This window comes from Falco peregrinus, chromosome 5, assembly GCF_023634155.1.
Source record: "Falco peregrinus isolate bFalPer1 chromosome 5, bFalPer1.pri, whole genome shotgun sequence".
In the NCBI taxonomy this organism is placed as follows: Eukaryota; Metazoa; Chordata; class Aves; order Falconiformes; family Falconidae; genus Falco; species Falco peregrinus.
The window spans coordinates 18,337,416-18,362,083 of record NC_073725.1 but is presented as its reverse complement, the minus strand read 5'-3'; the positions used below and the strand labels follow the sequence as shown (position 1 = coordinate 18,362,083).

The following is a 24,668-nucleotide window of genomic DNA, read 5'->3' as shown; positions in this document are numbered from 1 at the left end:
GTGTAGATACCGTACTTCTACAACACCGATGAACTACAGCAGCAACCACTCAGCAAGATAGTGTAGATCACGTTTTGTCTTTTTAAAAACCTAAAGCAGATTTTGGTTTTGCAATTCACTCTCATTCAGCTGAATCAGGGTTCAGTCATAAAAGCACTGAATGCACTTGTCTACTTTGACGTAAGTGGAATGAAACCACTTGTAGGACTTGGACTTGAAAACAAGACAGGAAAGCAAAGGATGAAATCCTGAATCCTCGTCTGTGGTCAATGACATTTCTGTTCTTCAGTAGCCTGAGGTACTAATTCACTACTCTTCTCTAAAACAGTATTTTCTGGGCCTTCAAAGTACTTCTGTATTGGACTCTGCCCCATATAATTAACAAAAATGTCAAGATTTCACATGCAAATATTTTTCAAGATTCCACTTAAAATTGCCTCAGTCTCCACTTGTACTTACTTTCGGATGAAAAAGTCCCACCAGACTGAAAAAAACATGCAAACTCTTTTCTACAGAAGAGAACACTAAGTATGGCGATCACCATTGTTTTATACAAGATTGGCCTGACCTCACACAGGAATCACAAGTTGTTTCAACAGAAAGAGTAAGAATTGGTAGGTAGAAGAAATTCTTTATTATTCATTTATAAGTGACCTCAGTTTCATGTCATGTAATTTAATTTAGTTTTTAAGAAAGATTAACACTGCTTACGGAATTCTTTAAGCATTTTTTACAAGACCACTAGTTGTGCTTTGTTGATCATCTTATTTCAGCTATTTGAATGTATCTTAACATCTTGCAGGTGCACTGGGATTCAGTATCACTTTATTCATCATCACAGAAAAAGACATACATAAATAATACAATACACAGCTCAGAAAGTCTAGAGGAACTGTTATGTTTTCCATGGTCCATAATCTGACAAAAGTTCTTTGGAATTTAGCTGTACTGTTATAACTTAGTGGAAGAGCACTGAAATGAGGAACCTTAAGTGTCAGCCCAGAAGATACAGATAGTCTCTTTTGTCATGTTTGTGTAAAGGAAAGCAAGCTCAGGAGGAAAACCCATATGCACCAATTCTGTAAATGCACAGTGGAAAGCCACACTCATGGAAGAGTCAGTGCAGCACAGAAGTGACCTTTCAGGAGTGGATCTTGTGACTTAAGGTGGAGCTTAAAGGAGCAGCTTTGAGGTATATCTAACTGGAACTACAGGTGACCAAAAACAATAGTAAGGAGCAATGGTGAGTCTTCACGTTTGTAAAACACTTTGCGGTGATTTCACTCATCAGGATTCCTTCTTTTCGTCCACTTCTAACAGCTCATCAAGGAATTCCACAACTTCACCCTAGAAAGGATTATATTTAACAGAAACAAGTTAACCCTGTACTGCAAAACCAGTGGAAAATTTTAACTACTTTAATATAAACATAAACCGTAATAACAGAATCTAAATATTTTTAACACCCTTCACACAGAAGCTAGCACAACAAGCCTATAAAGTGGAACTAAACGGCCCACACAGGGGTAGCACAAGTACTTGCAGTGACATACAGACCTTAAAAGAAGGAAATGTTACACTTCCCAGTAATTCTTCTTGTACTTTTTCAGGTATTTAAATAGACAATGAAATACTCAAACTTGGACAGTAGAGGCATAAATGTTTAAAGCATCTGTAAAATTAGGAAATTGTTAAAATCCCTTAAAACTTTAAAGAATTTTAGAAAGCTTAAAAATTCAAAGCAAAATGTTTTGTAGAACGATAACTTCGACTTCACATCTGTCTGCTCTGTTTATGCCCTCCGCCATACCCTTCAGCACACACCTTCTCCATTTTCAACCACAGATCTTCACATGCCATGTTTCAATGCAGCAAAAATGTAAAGAACCAGAGACACTAGAATGTTTTCCACACTGGAAACAAACATATTGGGTTTAGATTCAGGCCTGAAAATATTGTATTTACAAGCTCCATTATACTAATACAGGGTACCAGCACAAAAGAACAATCCAACTTACTTTGTTTAAGCTACTCCTAACGTATTTATGTGTTATAAACCACAGTCAAACGTCTTTCTGCAGTCAAGCCTGAGTACTATGGGATGATACAGCCCCACTGGCTGGAATTCACTGCCTTGTCAGCCAGGCTACAGCAACTGAGCTAAAACCTGTTGTAATCGCTATCAGCCCAAGGCAACACCTTCAGTAGCGAAAAGCAAGTAGCTAACAGCAAACGTGCAGCAGCATCTCAGACTACTCAAAACTGACTGTAGCAGCCCATCTGCTGGCACCCTCAGAAATACTAGTATTTCACAATTTGCCTTCCATGCAGAGTTCAGAAACAGCACTGACTGAGACGGGAGACCCCGTGGGAATGCCTCTGCATATTTTCACTCTTTGATACAACTCAAATGGTGAGCTGTAAGGGTAATGTGGATGCTCAACTTTACATTTCCAACACTTTATTCTAGTAACTATAATGTTCTGTTAAACTGTTTTAACTGTGTTCTTTTAAAACTTTCCTGTTCTTCCTTTCTGGACATAAACCTATATTCTAAAAAGGTCTTAAGATGTTCTTTTTTTTTCCCAAAACAAATTGTCACTTTCTGATAGAAAAATATTCTGCTGGAAAATCTGATCAGCTCTTACTCACTCTCAAGTTTAAAATAATGATAATTTATAATAGTTATGTTGCAAGCAAGTCATGCTTGCTTGGATGTTCATTCTCCCTCTTCCCTTCACCCTCCATTCCAAGCCTTAGTGAACAGTATGAGGCTTCTAAGCCTGCCTGATGAAGACAGCAAACAGTATCTTAAAATACTAATTAAATTTTAAGGACATTTTTGTCTAGAAGGGTATTCCCTTAGGACGACAGCACCTTCCAGACACATTCAGTTTAAGGCTCTAAATTTTACAGTTTTCTATTCTGGTGAGGAAAGGCCATTGAAACCTCTGTCAGTGAAAATAATAAAAGGAAATAGAGAAATTTGGTCTATTTTGAATACAACAATTGTATTACGGATACAGTGATCAAAAATATTAACATCGTATTTTTCAGATGTGTAATTAGCAAGGAGAGAAAGAATGAGAACCAAGCAAACAAAAATAAAAGTGGGAGGAAAGCTGGCTGAAATAACTGCTGCTCTTGTTCCCTGCTTCACAGCTCCATCTCAAAATACTGTTGAGTTTTTGCAACTATGAAGTGGTTTTAGCAAGTCCTGAAGGATGGCGATTTATTTTGCTTTGAATTTGTTCAAAAAATCCAAGTACCCAATTCAATAAAAACACAAGAAAAAATGCCAGCACTTTCATATTCCCTACTTGTCTTCCTGGTTGCAGGAAATCTGGCAACTGGAAAACAGGAATTCGACATTTCTGCACGTTCTCCTTTGTTAGAAGTATTTTGATTGCCTAAGGAGCCCAATCGTGGGAGGAACTCAATACCACTTCACAAATGCACATGAAGAAAATAGCCACTAGATCCAACACAGTGACTTATGCAAGCAGTTGAGAGATACAGAAACCGAGGCACAGAGGACTTCAGGTCAAGTTTTATAGCAGTTCCTAAAACTGTAGGCACAAGCAGTTGGGTGCCTCTTAAAGGACTAGAGACAGGCAGGTCCCATTAACTCCAAACAGAGTTATGCGAGTGGGAATATGGCTGTCTACTACAGGGGTCCCAGGTCTAATTTGGACTGATTCTTTTACACCTCAGGATTGCAGTGTGATGAAAGAGTAACAGCTATTAAAAAGGATTTCTCTCCTCAGTCTACCTGCAAAGACAACTCTCAAAAGGTAAAAGTCCGAGAGGTAGAGTCAAAGGCATAAACATCTGACTGGATGACTCAGAATTAAGTATAAGGAAGACATGGGAAATTCAATATTGTACCTCTGGTAACTCAACCATATGGGAACTTAATTCAATCCATATTATTGTCACACTCATCAGTAAGATAGGATATTTCAAAAGACACAGAGGATCCAGACAGAATTCAGGTTTTTTTCTTCTGGTATGTTTTCAAACCCAGAAACATGTACGAAGCCCAAGTGTTAAATGGAAAAGGGTATTTAAAAGCAATAGTATTTGAAAAAAAATTTACTGAAATCTGAAATCTCTGGTGCCTGAAATTGATCTCTAAAGTAAAGTATGATGGAAGCTGCTGCAGTCTAATGAGAAGTACTGCAGAGTAAGAGAGGCTGAAATACAGCAAAAATATAAAAATACTTGCCTAAACAATACACATACGTTGTAATACAACTGGAAAATTGCCTGGATGTTGGTTATTTTTGAAAAGGCAAAAACTCCGGATTACAGTTAAAGACAAACCAACCCCATAATTAAAAGTATTTTTTCCTTGTGTGTTCATGGTCAGAATGTCAAACATTTGCAAGTTTTCTATAGTGTGGTTGGCAGCCTAATGCAAAGGTGATAACACTACGTCAGAAGAGCTGATCACGTTGTCACACTAGCAGCTATGACCAGACTGATCACTGTCTTTGCCCCATTAGCACTCACTTGACACCGCACCAGGCATTCTGCATGACTGAAGCTGGCAAGTATTTCACAGGTGTTCATTCCAGGGAAAAAGGCTCCTGCCCACAGATACCTAATAACTTCATGCTGGCCTGCGGATTTGGAGTCTGAAATGATTCTCTGATATGATTTAAGCATTCAGCATGACGGTGTTCCTCCTGTTATCTGGTATGCTCTTTGGCTCTTACCTACCTTAATAGAAAGAACATCAAATTTTACATGCAAAGTCAGCTGCAAACCCCTAATTCTTTCTGCTGCCAGCTACTAGAGGGGACAACAGCCACCCAGCTCTAATGCAGGTTACACAAATATGCTGCTCAGACACAGTGCTGATGTAAACCAGACTTGAGCAATATATGGCCCAAAGCGTGATGCAGCTGGCTGGCTGGCAGCTAGTAAATCAGTATGTGAAGTCTGACTAAGCTTGGGGAAGAGAAGGGTTTGCCGCCAGACCAGTACATGCATGGTAGTTAGACCACCACCACTGGAAAGTACGCACATGCGGACTGCTTGGTCAGCTGCAGTGAAGCACATCCTCATTAGCAAGCTGGCCCTCGGTCCACGGTCATCGCCTCCTGGTTTGCACCGGAGCTCTGCTGGCACCCCATCATCTCCCTCTCTGTGCTACCAACCTCTTCCCTCTCCCAATCCAGGGACAGTCAGTCGAAGGTGGGAGTGACAGAGCAAAAATGCATGGGAAAAGATGGTATATACCAAATTTATATATACTAAATGGTGTATATATATACCATTTCAGGTATAGCCTGAAACATGCATGACATTGGACAGCAGGAAGGAAATGCTCCCAGACTGATGTGAGTGGTAAGAAGAATCACAGAAGCTGATCTGACTGGAGCCTCTAATTATGTGTGAGATATGCATATTGAGCACCCTTGGCTTAGATTAACAGCTGGACAGAGGCACAAACAGAAAAAAACAAGTTTTGTACCACAGTAAGTAATTCGAAAAGGTTTTACGGAGCGTACTTGACTAGGTGGATATAATAAAAAAATTAAAAGAGTCCTTGGTCAATTCTGAATAAGCTAATCCAGGCTAGTGAGACTGGTGCACTATTCCAAGTGAAGTTAGATCATATGAAAAAATAAGTCCTAAAAAGGACAAAAATGCAGAACTCCTCACTTATTACCACAAGCTGAGTGTCTAAGACCAAGGTACACATTGGGCCAGGGACTGTTGCTGGCCCTTATGCAATATTAAATGCTGCATTCACACACACAAAACACAACCTTTTAGAAGAAACATCTGTTTGGAGACTCCTAGCCAGCTATTAAAATAAACAGCAAAGAGGAAAAGCTACCAATACATGGCTCAGTTATGGCCTACTTGAGACTGATGGTCCAGCACCAACTTTTCTTTCGACAGCAGCATTTAAAAATAGTAGGAAGCAGTAGCCCTTGTACTGCTCGCTGACAGACCCAGACACTTTGCAAAGTTGGTTGCAAAGACTGCCTTCTGCGTAGCAAATATTAATCATTCACAGGTCCTCACCTCCACCTACAATCTGTTTTGTCCTTTCTCAGTGTGAACTGGAAAAGTTCTGGGAAAAAACAGCTTTCTTGCAATAACCCATACTTTCCACGCAGACCTGCTGAAGGCCTTTCCTATAGGGATTTCATATGCACTGCAGTGGGATAGCCCGTTCTTCAGAGAAGTAACAGAAAATATTAAAATAATAGTGTTCTAGAATGAATTAAGAACTACAGAAAAATATTATGAACATGCTTTCATGTGTGACAATCAGCAAATGAATAAGAAAGTCTTTATCCTAACTCAGACAACAAACTGAGCCTTAAGAGACAATACACAGAGCAAGAATTAGCTGGATTTTTTGTTTCCTTACTATCTATGACCGAGAAGGAAAACATGTATCCCACAAAATGTCCCCCAGCTGTCCTTCATAGCAAAAATTCAGATTTTGCTAAAGGTTAAAGATCTAATGACTGGAAGCTTGTTAACAGAATAACAGATTTGATTCCCTTAGGTATTGGGTGTAGGTGGCAAGGTTGTGGTAGCCTCTGCAAGAATAACTCAGGGCTGCCCTGTAACTAATGAGTAATTGTCTTGTAACTGCCCTGGTAACTAATTTGAATAACTAATGGGAGTAGTGACAAAGAGTCAGGTTATGAAAAGCAGTGGATTTTCTTCAAGGGTGAATGACCATCTTGGAACACTGAAGACAGAGGTTTCATATGGGTGACTGTGGAGGACATGTGCTCTGTGGGCCCGATATGCTGCAAATGCACACCACACAGCCCGCTGGCCAGCCATATTTCGCAGGGCAACACATTATTTCGGGATAACAGTAAGGCATGTGTCAAGGAGTGGCTCAGCCTGAAAGGTTTATTCAGCCTTCAACCAAGAAAAAGTTCCTTGATCTAACCTTCAGTTAAAACACAGGAGTTCACTGTAACCACCTCAAAGCCCTCCCAGACCCTCCATGAGCAGCACAGACCAGGCTGTACATTCCTCACATTCTAGCGGGGGGGGGGGGGGGGGGGGGGGGGAAATCCCTCAATTCTTTGTGCAGAAAAATTATTTGGCCCTTAACTTGTTTATTTTTCAGATACTTAGTCCACAGTGTGACCCACTGTCACATGCTTTTAGGTAGGGTTTTTTTTTCCCAATATTAAAAAAGCTTAGTTGTTCTTTACACTCATATTAACTACTTTCTCAGGTATCTTTCCATTGCATTTTTTAATGATCTATTCTGAATACATAACTGTTCTTTTCTTGTATGCTATGGCAGATTGCAGTACACTGCAGTTATTACAATAGTATTTTACAGTAATCCAATAAATGTGTTTTCCTCTTAAAATTTTTATAATGCCTATAAAACATGAGTCAACCTAGTTTCAGAGCAACTTCAACATTGCTCCCATTGCACTGAGAACAGAAGCCTTCTAGTGGCTTTGTTTCTGAGCTCTACTTATGCTCACTTGCCTGCTTTATGCTGCACGCAGAAGATTAAGAAAAACTGGGCAGGTAAAAATTCCTCCTTATGTCAGCACCTGCAGCTTGGGGATAAGCACCTGCCTTTTAAGCCCAACCATGCCTGCAGCTTCCCATGGTAGGTTGTTTAAATAGAAGGAGGAACACCTTTGACCAAGATAAAGAAGCAAGCTGAGAAAGCAGGAAGCTTCTGGAGAGCCAGCCACAGGGGCAGTAACTCTACTAGGAAGTGATGATGAAAAAGAACATTTTCTTTTTTCTTTAAAGAAGCGTATGTTGAACAGAGACCATAACAATACCAAGTCTCTCTGAAACAGCTGCCACCAGCTCTTCTCAGTGTAGCAGTGCTATTGCAGCCCTGTTGGTCTGAGGTCGCAGGCAGGGCAAGGTTTACAGGTCTGCAATTACAACTTGCCATTACGAGCGTTCTTCCATAAATCATTTGAACATATGCAAAAAGTGAGTTAATAAGGCTGAAAATGTTGCGATTCCCAAACAGAAAAATAGGCTGAATTCAGATTATTATTTGCCATCAGTAGTCAGTCCACTGGGCCCTCGTGCTTTGGTGCTGTTCCGTATATTCTCTTTCCACCAGTCACATCAGTTCAACACTTACTCTCCTTTGCATCACGCTTGGGAACGGAGCATTTGAATTTCGGCTACTATACAAATGGACACACATATTATATAGAAATAAAAAGAACAAAATGCCAAAAAATTGGGTCAAAGCTGCCAACAGTTCTTCACCTACTGATTAAATACAGAAAGAAAAAAATCACATCGTAGGATCATCCCAGCCAAATACTTGTGGTTCTTATGTAATTTAGAACAGCTAAGTAGCCATCCCTGAAAAAAAAATTTCTCAGGAACACTGATACTATGGGCCAGAAACATGTCTCATACAATTAGTGTAGTGCTGAAGTTATATCTACACTAGCTGAGTATCTGGCTCTTAACAACATTTCAGTTTGCTGTTTAAATCTGCACAACACTAGTTGTATCTATTACAGCCTTTATGCATTACACATCTGAACAGAAATAAAAAAGCTTGACTACTCATGGCCAACCAAGAGGACAACACTGTGTAATGTTCTTTTAACTTCACTGTGGAAAACTGTAAGGATATTTAATAATAATTACTTTTAAGAAAATGTAATTTGTAGCTAGTTGGCATTAATATTCTCTGTCACCTCTACTATGTTAGTTATATGTAAGTTATGAACCAGTTTTTCATTTCCTTGTGGAAAAACATTAATAAAGTAACAGGAACAGGACAGTATTTCTCATAGTGACATATGCAAAAATCATTACTGCATGTTCCAGCCTCTGCAATTACTGCAATGTATATTGGAAGAAGCCACATGTTCTCACTTGCTTTGTTAATGGGATTTAAAAAGACACATGGATGATCTGGGACACAGGAGCACTGAGAAGTCTGAATAAAGTGAGATTCTCCGCTTGGGAATAATGACACATTCACATAGGAAGAGATCCTTTTGCCACATCAATCTTTTTGCTTCACTCAAGGGAAGAGAATGATTTTCTTCTGTAGATTATTTTATGGTCTTGTTGGCCCACAAGCAACTTCACAGACAGCAAACACGGACCACAGAAACTCACATAAGGTATGGCCTATGGCCCAAGCAGCACATGGTTTAAATAAACAGAGTGCACTAAAAAGAGGTTGCCCCCATTTTTAACAATTTTTAATAAAAGTTTTACTGTAATACCTTATCTGGGTTTTTCATCAATTTTCAGCATTCCCATGGAATAAACTTCTCCATCCGTGCCAGGAGAAATATTAAAAAAAATATTCCACTTACACTACCAGGTCCTGCCCATACAGCAGAAACTGCAAGGTAGTGGTTTTACCTTTGTGCTATTCCTGCTCTGTCTGGACTCCCTGGAAGGCTCCTGCAGCCAAAGACAAGTTCTGGTAGCCAGGGATTTATGAGTTCACTACCAAAAACCAGAGCCAAGCCTCCATCTCTCCTAGGTTCTTCAGCCCTAGTAAGGGAGGGCACAGAAGCCCTTCAACTTTTTTCCCCAGGAGAGGAGGACGGTAACTTTCCCAATACAATTAGAGTGTGGGGTAGGGATATCTGTGGCATGACCAGGCCCAGTAATTTTGGTTGTTTAGTGCTCGTCTAGTGTAATGATACTTCCTTGTCACTTCCCCAAAAGTTTAATTGACGTTTCCACTGCACTTCCCTCCTGCAGTTTGCAAGGTCATTTATAGTTGCACCAGTGAAACAGTCTACAGGAATGAATGCCAGAAAATGAATGCTTGTTTATTCTATACATGGTGCTTGAGGCTGAAGACTGCTTCTGTAATTCCTTCTTGTAACAACACATGGGGAAAGCCCTCACAATGGACTGCTTCTCCCCTTCCTTAATTATTCATCCCTGTGTTTTGAAGCAGCAGATATCAAAGAAGAAAAAAGTACTAGTTAGGTTTATGCATAACATAACACACATTATGGGCAAAGCACAAACCAAAAACAGAATATAAAGAAGTGCTCAAGTATTTCACACCCTGCTGAAAATCCATACAAACTAGTCCTCGTCTAAGCTTAACCCTGTAACAACCTTATTAAACTGTCTTTCATGGAGTTTTATCACAATGGAAAGTCTTCCTAAAGTCGGGTAACCTTGCAATGCAATTTTATGTATAGAGTTGTTTTCAGGTCACTAGCATACTGAAGGCAGCAGAGACATGTTATTACTTCTCCGTTATAAAACATAATCTCTCCCTATGTGCTGGATAATATAAAAATTGCAAAGGTGATTTCATTTTTTAACATAAACCATCGTTTTCTAACTAAAAAAAGACCTCAGCAGTGCTCATTACAAGTACCGTGCCCCATGCCATAACTGAACATAGTTGGCTGGCATTGGCAAAGAGCTATTCCACCATTTGAATATTTTTTAAAAACTTTAAATGAAAGGTTCTGAAAACAAAGCAAAACAAAAAGCAATCCAAAACCTTCATGATTTATACTTTAATTTCAGTTGTGGGAGACAAAGAAATGCCCTTTCAACAATTTAACTACTCTTCTTGCACAAAAAATCCACTTTACTTATTTCCAGTCTAATAGTAGCCATTATATGTTATTTGGCCATGAATTCCAACCATTTAAGAAGCAAGACTGGGCTACCAAAATGTTACTGTGCAGAAAAAAAATAACAGATAAGACTTCCTTTTGACAAAAATTATAATTTAGGTGGTCACTTCTGAACAAAATTATAAGGATGTTTAAACATAACTTAAACAACAGTTCAGAAATAAAAACCCTAGAATTTAAATATATATATATACACACTGCTTCTCTGCCCCCTGGTGTTACAGCTTGTGAAGTGGATTTTCTTTTTTTGTGGGCTCAGTGCATTGTATTTAACCTCTGTGTTAATGCTGTCCATATTTTTTTAAATGCTATGTCATGTTTTTTGGGCTTGTCTCTTATATTGCATTTACAAAAGAAAAATTTATGATAAATTGGTCACGGTTACAAGAAGGTTTTTCCATATTAGCTAAATCCTAGAATTTCATCTACATATCATCTTCGCTTTAATGTGATTGCTGGGGTTTTGACCATGATTTCCTCTCTAGGAAACTCACCTCATCATCATCCATCAGATGCTCCTTTGCAAATTCATACATTTCCAACTGGAGTGTGGTGATGTTGTGGTATCGAACTGCCTCCTATCAAAAACCAAAATTTCAATGTTACTTCAGGGTAGCAAGACAGGGGAGTGTCATCACATGCCACCTGAAACTATTCCAGTGAAGTCAGACCCAGACTTAGTAGAAGGTAGATCCCAAGAGGGGTTATAATGTTTGAGAAAGGAAACAGCAGACCAGCAAGCAGCGTATCCAATGTCCTCTGTGGATCTTTCTAAGCACAGGCTCCATGGGCGTGAGAAGAACAAAGCACTCTCCCCTTTCTCATGTTTCAAAGCATTGGCGAGTCTTAAAATAAGGAATGAGACTGCCAGAGCTGAGCAGCAGCCTGTGCCTGCATTCCAGCAGGCTTTGGACAAGAGAAAGTCTCTGTCTCCCTGTGCACTGGCTTATGGCAGCAGGCAGTTCTGGGAAAAAGAGACACTAAGCTATTTTGCATGATAATGACTCACCACCCCAGCCTGAGTCTGGGCTAGGGAAATTCTGCTCAGTCACCCACCTGTCCCTCCTCGCTCCCCCAGCTGCTTGCCTGGGCAGCAGTTTACCTCAGCCACCTACTCTCATATTTGTGAATACCAACAGTAATCTACTTTGATAATCCTGTTTAACTCTTCTTGGGGAGGAAAACAGGAGAATTCCTCTTTCCAAGAACATCTAGAGCTTAGTGCCAGAGCTAAATGCTGCTGTCACCCCATTACCACTTTGTGAAAACAAACCAGAGGCATTATGATTTTCATGGCAAGTGATTAGGACAGTAAGCAACTCTGTTCAAAGTTACATGGATCAAAGTACAAGAAAATACAGCTGTGTGCATTTAATATTTTATACTTGAAAATTAAATTATCTGTGGTCCCCAGCTCCTGAGAAGCTATCAATGAAACATTCAGAGTTCATGTGTAGGGCCCTTGTTCTGTCATCGCTGCACATGTAAGCCGAATATGTTTGTGGTTTGCAGTTTCATACTGTTGCTACCCCACAGTCCCACTACCATTAAACATTGTCTCCAACATGGCTATAAAGCACCATTCTGTTCCCAAAAAGCAGTGACAAAGGTGTGGTGCCTTTCCCCTCCGAGTTCAGACTTGCTGCTGCTGCCTGAAAGAACCAAATGCATTTTTGCTGTCCTCAGTCTCGGCTGGCTCCGCAGGGCAGGCCTGGGTTTCCAGTGTGTGGATAAGGGATGCAACAGCTGTCCAGAAATAAAAAACCCTTCACTCAAATGGAGTGGTATTTCTTACTTGAGCTGGCTGGCCTGAGAGGAAGGAAACAGTAATTATCAGTCCAACCTGTAAGGTGCATACATGAACTGCTCTGCGGTGCTGCTACAGATAAAGTCAATCACCTAAGCACTGCACAGATGTATTAATGCAGCATTAAGAATCAAGGGCCCCTCTGGGCCAGTACAGGTCTCCATGACTGAGGTGTCTGAAGAAGCAACATGGAAAGGGCAATTGGAATGTTACCCTGCAGGATGCCTGCTGTTGCTTCAGCTAGGTTAACTCAGACAACTCTTCCACCAGAAAGCCATGCCCTAAGAGAAAGAGAAGGCACTAAATTTCATTTGTGGAACATGTGTTGCTTAATGGCTAACTACTTGTACAGCCACGTACCACTGATGCCTAAGGAGTCGCTCAAATATCACAAAGCAGTTAATTCAGTTGCATGACATAAATCCTGGTAACAAGAAATGACAGAAAATCCAATCTGACTGTCAGAGTCCAGGCTGCAGGAGTCAAGAAGCACAGCAAAGATGCTTTTATCTGTAAAATTTCCTTGGACGTGGAAATTTAAGACCAGCATAGAAACCCATTTTTAGAGTAATTTTTCAAAGCCAGATCATGATCTTTGTTGGATGGACTGATGTTTACTCTGGGTTCTTTGCAGTATTCTAACCGAGATAATTAGATGCAATACAGTACTGAACCTTCTTCCATCCTCATCCACCCATCTATGTTCCAAATGGAGTAAGTGGGAAGTGAGTTTAGCTGGAGTTATCATATCCAGACACATTTAAAAGCCCACAGAACCTGAAATAACAAGCAGGTGGGCAACTACATGTTGGCAAATAATAAGTGATTCACAAAAGCCCAAAAGATCATCACCGTGATCTTTTCATCAGGAGATTTCAGGGGCCAGTTGCTTTATTTATCAAGGTAGATAAAGATATGCATAAGTAGCAGTCAAGTACCAGTGTGAATTTACTTGTCACCATATCATATTATATCCTATTGTAGCATATTTCAACACAAAGGGAAGAACTATAATGACATTCTGCGTCTGCATTACACAGTACATATCTGTGTACAACTTTCTATATGGTTTTAATAAAACAATATCTGTTTTAACTCCAGAACCAACAGATAACACATTTTCCCAACCTCTGACCCACAGAGTTTCAGGAACATATCTGAATGTCTCTAGAAGGCATTTTAAGTAATTCACCTACCGATCGGGGCTGAAAATCCTCTTCTTTAAGTCCCCATTTGTCTTTGTGGTACTGATAATAGACCATGTTCTGTTTCATTACTTCATCTTTCTGGTCAAACAGAAGGTAACTAGCAGCACAAGCAGCTGCATTCTTCATGTCATTCACTAATTAATAAACACACACAAAAATCCAGATAAGGTAAATTAAGCAATTCCTACTATTATCTAAGCTCTGAAAAATTCAGATGGAAACAGAACACTTTTTCTACCTCCACGCCAGCTGCACAGAAAAAAAAACATTGCTTCCCAAAAAGGATATGCTATCTGTGTGTTCTGAAGCAGGTAAGGCCATGATTCAAAAATGGGGACCTACCTCTGATGGCCTTCTATGAAAATCCTAACCAAACGTCCCTCCCAGGTATCCCAGTATCAGTGAAACATCAGTCAACAGCCTGGTGATCCCCATTGGGGCATTTATTAAAAAAACAAGTAAACAAATAAATAAATAAAAAACCACTTCTTTGTACTAGGATTGACAAACAGGGAAGAGTCAATGTGTAAAACGTGTAGTCACATAACATAAGCAAAAGTCATTAATAGCTTGATGCGACATGGTTGGATGTATCTTCCCTTTGATGTTGGAGCCTGCAGGAGTAGCTGTTAAGGGCTACACGTGCTCTTCGCAGTGCAACTAGTTCCTCAAGAAATCACAAAATGCAATGAATGATTTACCTATCAAATATGTAATCTCTGAGCACCAAAGCACTACAATTTCTGTTAGGTAAGTGGTCCCCTCTTTGTTCAAAACCCCCATGTGCCCCAATCTAGCAGGACTGTAAGAATCCACTAGGAAAAAGCGAATGGTACAAAATACTCTGTAGATTTCTCTGTGGAAGAACTTCTGAATAGTAAACTGAAAATTGAGTACTTTTGGAAAAGAATAAGTGGTGTTACATTAGATGTGTTACTTTGAAGTCACAATCTTTCTTCTCTTTAACTGAATGAGTTAGAAGTTTAAGAAAAAAAATTCTTGTTAGGACCATATATTCAGCTGCTTAACAACCATGTGGGCCTGACAGCTTGAGCACCACGGCTTTTTGGATCAAACCATGGCATTTTTTATACAGGTATACAAAATGGGTCTGTGTCATTGCATGTGTTCCAATGTATAGGAACCTTTGTTCACCCTAATGTGTTACATTATGAGTTACTTCAGAAAGGCAGAAGAACATATAATACACATACTATAAACATTTATCATTTATATGAAACTCTGAAAACCGTAAGCAACTTGTGCTGGCAGTAGGTATCATATAAAGAATGAAAGGCAGTGATGGATCAGCTCACACTTTCTCTGTAACTGCCCCATTTTTCCAACACCCAAGTGGAGACCAGTTACAACCACGCATAACTTAAAATGGAAGGGCCTGCCCTGGGCAAAATCCAGCTCTTATGGGACTCATGGACTATAAGCACAGGCTCTATACATTACGTTTCTCTCCCGTGTCTGTTAACTACAGTTACACAGGGAGAAAAAGATGTCAGGCAGCTCAGACTATCTGTCCCAGAACAGGTTAAAATACAGATTCTGCAGGCCACTAGTTACATTCTAAAGCATTGTAACGAGAGGAAAAAGATCATGAATGGAAACTGTCCCACATCATCCTGATGTTATTTAAGCATATTAAATCACTACTTACATTTATAATAAGCAAACTGCAAGTAATGGTACATGGTGGCCACAAATTTCTCAACAACAAAGCCTCCTATAATGGGCGTCAGATTACTCTCGCACTGCACTTTGCACGCAAGGGCTTCAATGTAATGATCTAGAAGGAAGAAAACAACACAGGATATTGATAGCACACAGTGGGCTGTTATAACCCTCCCTTTAGCTGCCCATTAAAATTTGGCCTTATAATGCTCTCCTGGGTCCTGTGCATCTGGATCTTGCTGCTTGGAAGTACTGAGCATCTACAACTCCATGTGAAGTACACATTGAGTATTAGTGCGGTCTGGACTTGAAATGGATCACAAGCTGCAATTCCAGAGAACTAAGCCGTTAGGTTTCACTGACACCTACAGGCAGTCTGTGGCCGTGGGTTTTATATGGAGTTGTTATGGGGTATCATGTTATTTCATAATTGTGAACAGTACTTTTTTCATTATTTATTTTGATAGCCTTTGCAATTGCATTAAATTATTGCATGAATAAGGTAAACATGCTGCTGAGTACAACTGTGTCACAGAGAAACACAACTGGTGATTGCAAATTAAACCTCCAGAGACAGCCGCATTTTGTGCCTGCAGTTTGGATGTTCTAGAAGAGAAGACAGGCACAAATATGCTGCTCACTACAGAACAACTTTCAGCCAGAAATGTTTAAATTCACAAGTTTACACAGCCTACAAAAGCTTGCTACAATGGGACAGGATTAGAGATGATCTTACCTTCAAGAAAACCTTCACCGAAGAATTTCAAGCATCTTCAGGATGTATCACATTAGGCAACACCGCCAAACAGAACTATTTTAAAGCCTCAGTTTCCCTGTTAGCCACATTTGGCAGGTGAAAGCAAGTTAGCTTCCACCTCTGACCAAGGCACAACAGCAAAGGTCCCTTCCCCCATTTACACCTCTGACAACTCCTAACATGAAGAACACTGAAGCTAACTAAAAATGATTGGCCAAATGAAATTATCAGACCCATCTTTTACAAGAGCAGCAGAGCCTCCAGACACAGTAGTGTTCAATTCCAGTCAGCACTTGAAATCAGAGATGCAAGTCCCTCAGTGAAACAATCCCATGCAACGAGGCCAACTGGCTTCCAAGCACACCTCATTGCTCAGGGATCAATCAACATGTACCTAGTGCAAACACCAAATACTTCTGGTTAACATTCTTTGCTACATCTGCTTTCTGCAGTAAAAACCTCCAGGTAGAATATATCTCCCTGGGACAAGAGTGAAAGTAAATTTGAATTTTCTTAAGAACAAAATATTTGAAATGCGTGCACATGGTCATGATGACACAATGCGGTAACTCCTGCCTTTCCTTCTCACCACTGCTGCTAGGAATTGTCCTTTCCTTCTGAGGAGGAAGAATGACAGCAAATGCCAATCACAGCTGAGCACAGACACTGCACCCTTTATGGCGGCTTGGAGCTCGGACTCCCTGGGGACGAAGGCCTGTGTTTCCTCTTTACTACCTGTCATTTGACCTTCACTCCTCATTTGCTGTCCTGGGCACCTGCCTGCTTTGCCCAAGAGTAAAGCAAGGCTTGAGGAATAGCCTGCAATAGCTGTTCTGTGTCAGCTGTACTGGCAGATACCAGTTCCACACTGTGACAAACAGTGGAGCTGCTCAGGTATCAACATGTTTCACAAAATGTTGGGCTGGTTTTCCTTCTGGCAACTATAGAAATTCTGTTGCATTTTTCAAATTTTTAAGTTTGTTAAGAAAAGATGCAGGCATTTTCCACACAAACAACACTGAGCCCAGAGCACCAGAGAAATTACTTGTTTCTTTCGCTACCAAAGAGCATAGGGAATGCATGCACCATCAAAAAGGTTCCATCTCTTTTTCTTCGCAAAGCAATGGATTTTTTTTTTTTTTTTAAGCTGCACACTACAGAAAAAGAAATCTTATCTGCCAGAAAAAATCTGCTGTAGGAAAGATGAAAAATAGTCAACAGAAACTGGTCATATTTATGAGAAAGGAAATCTGTATGACCAGTGATACAGAAATCACAAAGCAGACTTTGAAGGCAGGCTAACCACTAAGCCTCAAAGGCAGCCAAACTGACCCTGAGGTAATGGTCAAGAGACTTGTCTGGATAACTGCTGCTAGCTGGATGGAGCAGTTGTCACTACTTAAGCATCTATTTTATTCTGACACACAGCTTCCACGTTAATGTAAGAACTCTCTGTTCTTATTGCAGCACCCTCAAAACTAGCCGGCTGCAACAACGCTTTTACCATCCCATACCAGGTTAACTTCAGTAAGTGCTCCCACACCTTGCCCCGGTGTGGCCAGCCCCCCCGCAAAGTCTCAAAGGTTCATCTACTGTTCATGCTGTTTCTTCATACACTTCAGGCCAGTCCACAATGCTTCTTGCCTCTGCTGCATCATCCTTCTCCTTGTCTCTCCTACATCCAGGACACACACACACACACTCACTCACTCACTCACTCACTCACTCACTCACTCACTCACTCACTCACTCACTCACTCACTCACTCACTCACTCACTCACTCACTCACTCACTCACTCACTCACTCACTCACTCACTCACTCACTCACTCACTCACTCACTCACTCACTCACTCACTCACTCACTCACTCACTCACTCACTCACTCACTCACTCACTCACTCACTCACTCACTCACTCACTCACTCACTCACTCACTCACTCACTCACTCACTCACTCACTCACTCACTCCTCCCTCTGCTTCTTCCAGGCCTCTCTTCATTAGCTGCTCCACTTCATCTGGCCCTTAGGGCTATTTAACTACTTAGCAGGAACCAGCCACAGCTGCACCTTATCCACACCAGCCAACCCACCGCCCCTGAAGCCAGCCCACAGCTGTATATTATCAATATCAATTAACCCAGCTTCATTCCTCTACATGTTCTGATTTTCTGACAGCCCTCATTTATATTACTGAAAAGAAGAAAAACAGACTAAACCAGAATTCAAGCAGTTTTCAGTGAATCTAATCAATTCCCATTGGCCCAAATGGAGCAGGGGACACCCTGCGCATTTCACACTGCAAACAGAGGAACAGGACTTTGGTAGCCAGACCTATGGATAAACGGAAATGCACTTTTGGAACATCTTTCCTTACTGTTTCCTAGCCACTCACCTGCAATGGAGAGATAGAAGTCTTTAAAATCTTTGATCTCTCGGGAGCCTTCACAGGCTGCTGTACAGTCATCATAGGCTCTGAAGAAATCAGGAAGAGCTAGTTCCATGTCTGAGATGGACGTTCTCCAATTGTCGCCATTGTATGCTCTCACAGCCCTGATGAAGAGATTCTAAAAAATTGGCAGAAATGAAACCCAGTAGTAAACAGATCTATGGAAAGCTGTGTGTAAATTCAAAGACAGTAAATGATGTCTTCGAAATTCTGGATTACTATAGAAGCTGTTATCCAATGAAAATGAGGACAAGAAATACAGATAGCTAATAGATTTTACCAGATATTTCCTAGAGAGCAGAGTAGGTAATTCCATTTCAGATCAACAGAAAAACCTGCTGGACAGAAGTAACAGTGTCAGTTTAAAGCACAGGCTTTGACAGAGATTTTCAGTGTGATCTTAACACCAAATGTCTGAGTTATTTTAAGCTGTGCGCTACAGCACTCATGCATTTGAGTAACTCCCTGCACCTGTTTAGCTCCAGTAGTGATCTGCATGTAGTAGCTTTCAGGTATGCCACTGTCTATGATTTACTGTGACTCATTCATAGAATGATGAAAAGCATGGGAGGTGAGAATTACTGAATGCATCAAGAAGGCAGAACAGCAATGAAAGAGGAAGACAGCAAGAGGGAGAGTAAGAGCTGAGAACACATAAGCAATTGAGATCCTTGAATCTCACACAGTAAGAGGAGTAATCAAACAGTTCCAGAAGACCAGACTGAATAAAAAGCATACCTCATAAGGCTTTGTCTCCAAGTCTTTAATATGTTCCTCAGCATCAGGTATACTCTTATAGTAGGCCATATTTCTTTGCATCATTTCATCATCTGGATGCTTCAGAAGAAATGTGTGAGCTGCTGCAATAGCTTTTGGAAGATTATTAGCCTAAACAGGGATGGGGAGAGGAGGAAAGGGGAGGAGGGAAGATTAATTGGGAAAAAAACCAAACAAACAGTTCAGAGTTTCCCAGGCTTTGTCAAGGAACTTCCCTGCAGCCTCTATATTCCCAAACTTACTTCTGCTGAAACCACAGCCTCAACAGATATGACCATACAGTAAAACTGATATAATTATTCTCAGTTTTACTCCTAGCTGCAACACTATGAATATTTTTTTTATTTTAAAAGTCTATTACTGTTGCAGATAGCACAGATGATTTTAAGTCAAAAAGCAGGCTTTTTTTTTCCCTGCCCCCTCCCCTGTTCATACAGCTGACAAGGCACAAGATTATACCGTTGCTCCTGTGTAGGATTAATCACACAGCAATTACTGACGCTAACCTACAGATACTGGGCAAGAGCCATCATTTTACCATGTTTGCAGGGTGTTTATGTCAGTTACTTGCCTAGCAGCACAGAAGACAACGTTACAACAGTGTATTTTCCTGATGGTGTTACAAAGTCAGAGCAAACAGCAGGGACTTCCTCAATAATCGTGTCCTAGCGTACTATGTGATTTTCTGTAATTGTTTTTAAACTAACTTTAAACCCCACTAGAGATGCTTTATGAAGTATGTATTCCTCATTTACCACTGCATGTGCCAAATATATATGAACTTCTCTGTGCATGAATTTATATTTTTTTATGTTATATGTTTTTATAAACGATATAGTATATATACACTTATTTGGGAAAAGTGAGAAAGTACAAGTCTTAAGCATTTGTGAAATGTTAAAACCTCTTTCCTCATAAGCCAAGATCCATATCAACCCACTCAGCATATTGATGTTTAAGTGATAGAGTTCCACCTCACATCTGAAACAGCTTATGGAAGTGTACATATAAAACTATGAGCCAGAATCACAAGCATATACGCACATGCACTCTGCATCCATAAAAAGTACCCTTTCGTTTCCGACAGAAACCTGAAAGACAACTGCACCAAAGAAAGACTTCCCCCTAACATGAGCTCTTGCTGCTGTGCCGCTATGTGTCCCAGCACTGGAGCTCTGCCAGCTGCCCTTCCCTGCTGTCCCAAAACTATGCGCTTTCAGTCAGCCCCGGCAGCACTAAACGCAAAGGGAAATCTCAGCTGCACTTTCGTCAAATGCCTGGTTTCTTTCGTGCTTTATGCTTTAACTCTGTTTGCTGATGGGTGTCTCATTTTTGCTTAGTCCATAATTCTCTCCTGATCTCAATTTTCACCACTAACAAAAAAAAACGAAAAAAAAGTTTTTGTAGAAACACATTCCTAAGCGAACTCAGTGGCTACGAGAAAGCTCCCTCCAGAGGAACAAGCAGCAACAAGAAACGTCTACTCCCAGGATCTAAGACGTGGCAAAATTTCACTGTGGAACCCACCTGAATAAACACATGGTCACTCTAAAAAATTACATAAAGCATTTCCCTCTGCCTTCTTCCTATATTACAAATGCTGTTGGTGGGGGTGGGGGGGTGGGAAAAGTGACATTCCTTTCTTCAGAAAGCCACCAGCCAGGAAAAAGTCCTTTGTACATAGCAGTCTGTAGCTCTAGAAGGCCCATTCAAAACTCCCCAAGTGAGTGAGAAGAGCTCAGAGCAGGACTAGAATCTAATAAAACATACAATATGAACAACTGGCACTAAAGGCAAAACCACTGAACCGAACCGCTGAAACCTCCTGCAAACGCAACTGCAAAACACTTTAAAGGAAGGGGGGAGGCGTTTCTCTGATTTTCCTCTCCCATTCCTACCTGCCAGTTACTTAACTGTATCAGAACCAGTAGGTAGGAATTACTTTTGCTGTGATCCACACATTGCAAACTTTGTACATACTACGAGGGGGGAATGAATAGTTCAAGCAAGTAAGACAAGAAATGGAACATTTGCGGGGATGTCATTTTGGTATCCGTATACGGCTTTGAGAATGCAAGGTGTGCCCACCCACGCTGTTACTCAAAAGAAATGTCCACTCTTTGATACCTTCTGTTCTGTGTGTGCAGAGGCTGTAAAGTTCAGCTCTTCTGTACGGTCATAGGGATGGCTTTACACGCACAGAATTATGCTGGTGTGATACTGTGCACGTGGATACTGTTCCTGTTTTCTGAGAACACATTTCCCTGCATCTGTTTGTGTCATTTGGGAAAACCATTGATATTTTCATGAGAAAATGGCACTCCTACAAGTAAGACACAGCAACAGTTAAGGAGATGGGTATTTTCAAGCAGCAATCTCAAAAACAATGCACAAGCACGCAACCTGATATAAGGTATGTTGGCATATGTTGAGAATGAATCCCTAAAAAAGAAAACAATCTAACCAAAGAGTTCAGCTTGTTTACTTCCCCAACAGATGTCCCATTTCTCTGAAATGCAAGTAATTGCTATATCTGAGCGGATGATATGAGGGATGTGCCTTGATTTAGAGAACAGAAGATGAAGATGAGTAGGAGGGAGAAAATTGTCAGTTAGATCCTGGACAGAAGGATGACAAGAAGCTAGAAAAATGGGATGAAACCTGTTAAAAGAGGTGTGTGTCCCTGGTCTTGGCTGACCTGAGAGCAAAAAGTAAATACCACACCAGGGCTAGCATTAGTGTCATGCTTCAGCAGCCCATTTTTGCTTTATTCCTTCCTGTGGCCATAACAAAACCAGAGTTTTGCAGGCAGCGGGCTACCGTCGTGTCAGCGGCTGGAGGCTGCTGCACTTGAAAGAACTGAACCAGAAACGAGCGAGGGAGGAAGATGCACACGCTGAGGGACAGGAGGCAAGGAAGAGTGCTTGCAATAGCACAGCAGTGACATGAAGGGTCTGAAAAAAGTTTCAGAGAAAGTTAGAAGAAAGTAAGGTGGATGGAAAGATGAGAGAGGCAGGGGTAGGAACAAGACAACTACAGGACAAGAAAACAGGGTCCAGTGGCTGGGGAAGAACCAGAGGAGCTAATCTAGGGGACTTGCTGGATGAGTGGTGGAAAAATTGGTGAAAAGGGAGCTGGACGGTACTGTGCCGGCAATCAGAGGGAAAGACAAGGCACACGCTGGCCCCACTGGGTTACAGGAGGTGAGCAGGAGGAAGGGGCCCAAAGGCTTGCCAGCGGGAAGACAGTGCAGCGCAGGGCTGGCAGCCCAGGAGGGCAGGGACTGGGGGGCCCGACCACGGAGTGAGAGAAATGGAGGTGGGGTGGACAACCGGCAGCTAAGCTGGTGTGAAAGAGGTGATGGGGAGCAAGGCTACGGCCCTGAGTAACCCGCTCCGAGGGCCAGGCAAGAGGCTGGCATGACAGGCGGCTTCTCCAGCAGTGGGTGCACCAGGCACCCACCTCCAGTGAGGCCCCGCTGGGACACACCATGACACTGACAGGCACGCTTGGCGTGGCAGGAGGTGGCGGAGCACCAGGCGAGACCCGGGGGAGCCGAGGCCGGGGGGGAGCGCAGGCAGGGCGGTGAGGCGGTCGGCCGGCGGAGGGGCGAAGGGCCGGGCCTCACCTTGAAGTAGGCGAACTGCAGGTACTTGTAGGGCTCACGGCGCTGGAACTCCTCGAGCAGGTCACGGCCGGGCTGGGCCTGGCGGAAGGCGGGCAGCCCCTGCTTGCAGCGCCGCAGGCACTGCGCCCGCCGCAGCACCCCGGCCAGGAGGCGCAGCTCGGCCAGCGCTCCCCCGGCGGCGGCGGCGGCGGCAGGGGGGGGCTGCCCGGCGGCGCTGCAGTTGCGGTGGCAGAAGGCCTCGCTGTCGCGCAGCAGGCGGTACAGCCGCATGCTGACCTCCAGGTAGTTGACGCTCTCGGGCCAGTTCTCGGTGCTGTACTGGTCCAGGCCGTAGCGGTAGGCGGACTCGAGCGGCATCAGCTCGTCCCGCGGGAAGCTGCGGAAGCTGTAGCGCTCGTACTGCGCCCCCGCCGCCGCCAGCAGCGCCGCCAGCGCCAGCCACATGGCTGCGGCCCCGGCCGCCGCCCGGCCACCACGTCGCCGCCGCGGGGAGAGGGGAGCGCCGGGCCGGGGCCGGGCACGGAGGAGGGGGCGGGGCGGGGGCAGCCGGGCGGGCCCTGCCGAGGGGAGGGGACGGGAGGGTGTGCGCGGCCGGGGGCGGGAAGCGGGGCCGGGCCGGGGACCGCGGTGCGGCCGCGCTGCCCTTACGGTGCCCGGCCTGGGGAGCTAAGCAGGGGCGGGGCGGGGCCGGCCCCTTCCTCTCTCGCCCTCCCCCCCCTCCCAAAGCCCGCCGGCGCCCGGGGCCGGACTGGCCGTGGCGCCGCCTCCCGCCTCCACCCTGTTCCACCGCGGCCACCGCTGCTGCTGGCCCGGAGCGGGCCGTACGGCCCCTTCTGCCCGCCCGGGTGGCGGGGGGCCTCCCTCGTCCCCTCTGGGGAGCCGGGGCGAGTCCCCGCGCGGGGCCGGCCGGAGCCGTGTGGTGCCCTGGGGAGGCGGAGCGAGGCGGGGCGGGCAGAGCTCCGGTGCGGGGCCGCGGGCGCCGGCGGGAAGGGCGCGGTGTCGTGGGACGGCGGGCTGAGGAGCGCCCGCTCCGCCACCGCCTGTCGTGCTGCGGCTCCTGCTCCCGCTGGCCGGCTTGGCGGGGCTCCTGAGGGGCGCGGGGGGCCGCCGGGCGGGCACGGCTGCGGGGGGCAGGGGCCTCATCTCGTCCCCGGGGCAAGGCGAGTCACTTCGGTGCGTTTTTAATGCGGCGGCGGCTCGGGGGCGCCGTGCGGGGCCGGTGGCGGCGGAGGAGGCTCCCTCCCCTCAGCGGGCTGCCCGCTCCCGCCGCGCCGGGCCGCGCTGAGGGGGCCGCCGCCGTCGGGCGGTGATCGAGGGCTCGCTGCCTTTCACACGCTCCGGTGGTGGTTTACGGGCAGCCGGCAATGGAGCACCGCAGCCGGTCGCTCCCCCGCGGCAGCACCGGGAAGCGAATCGGTAAAGCGAGAAAAGTCACCGTGTAACGGGTAACTCGAAAGCCGCGCACAGGTGCAGCGCAAAACGAGGGGTTCGTTCCGCAGCGGCTGAACTAGAGACAGTCCGCAAACAGAAACCGCTCCGTCCATGAAATCAGGACAAAGGTGGCTGTGACAGCGTTTCTGGGGACAGCTTGTGGTGCCTATGCCACCGTGGAGATCTGTCACTTTTTTTTTTTGGCCAATGGAATATTTCACGTGAATTTTTATGTTGGCATCAAAAAAAAAAAGGCCGAAACGTTCCCACACTCTATAATTTTTTCTCGTGTGTTTCTA

The 24,668-nt window shown here is 43.6% G+C and overlaps 1 protein-coding gene across 2 annotated transcripts; it reads right to left on the bottom strand.

Moving 5' to 3' along the window:
* Positions 1–611: 611 nt before the first annotated feature.
* CRTAP (cartilage associated protein) lies at positions 612–23,535 on the bottom strand. 2 transcript variants are annotated; one of them, XR_008747465.1, is made up of 8 exons: positions 22,939–23,535; positions 19,272–19,421; positions 18,480–18,651; positions 15,313–15,441; positions 13,632–13,777; positions 11,123–11,206; positions 1,558–1,672; positions 612–1,347 (listed from the first exon to the last, which is right to left on the bottom strand). XR_008747465.1 is itself a non-coding variant. In XM_013303091.3 (7 exons), the coding sequence occupies exons 1-7, from the start codon at positions 23,380–23,382 to the stop codon at positions 1,288–1,290; spliced, it is 1,185 nt and encodes a 394-aa protein (XP_013158545.2). In that variant the 5' UTR covers positions 23,383–23,529; the 3' UTR covers positions 612–1,287. The 2 variants fall into 2 exon arrangements, 1 of the variants encoding a protein (XP_013158545.2); XM_013303091.3 differs by lacking the exon at positions 1,558–1,672 and having other exon boundaries at positions 22,939–23,529.
* Between the last annotated feature and the right edge of the window lie 1,133 nt (positions 23,536–24,668).

Coding starts and splice junctions, on each gene's coding strand:
- CRTAP (XM_013303091.3), bottom strand. CDS start 23,382: ATGTGGCTGGCGCTGGCGGCGCTGCTGGCGGCGGCGGGGGCGCAGTAC. Junction 15,442..18,479: donor CTTCTATCTCTCCATTGCAG/GTGAGTGGCTAG, acceptor TCTTCCTTCTAG/ATCATTACATTGAAGCCCTT. Junction 1,348..11,122: donor ATCTGATGGATGATGATGAG/GTGAGTTTCCTA, acceptor AATCCTTTCTAG/GGTGAAGTTGTGGAATTCCT.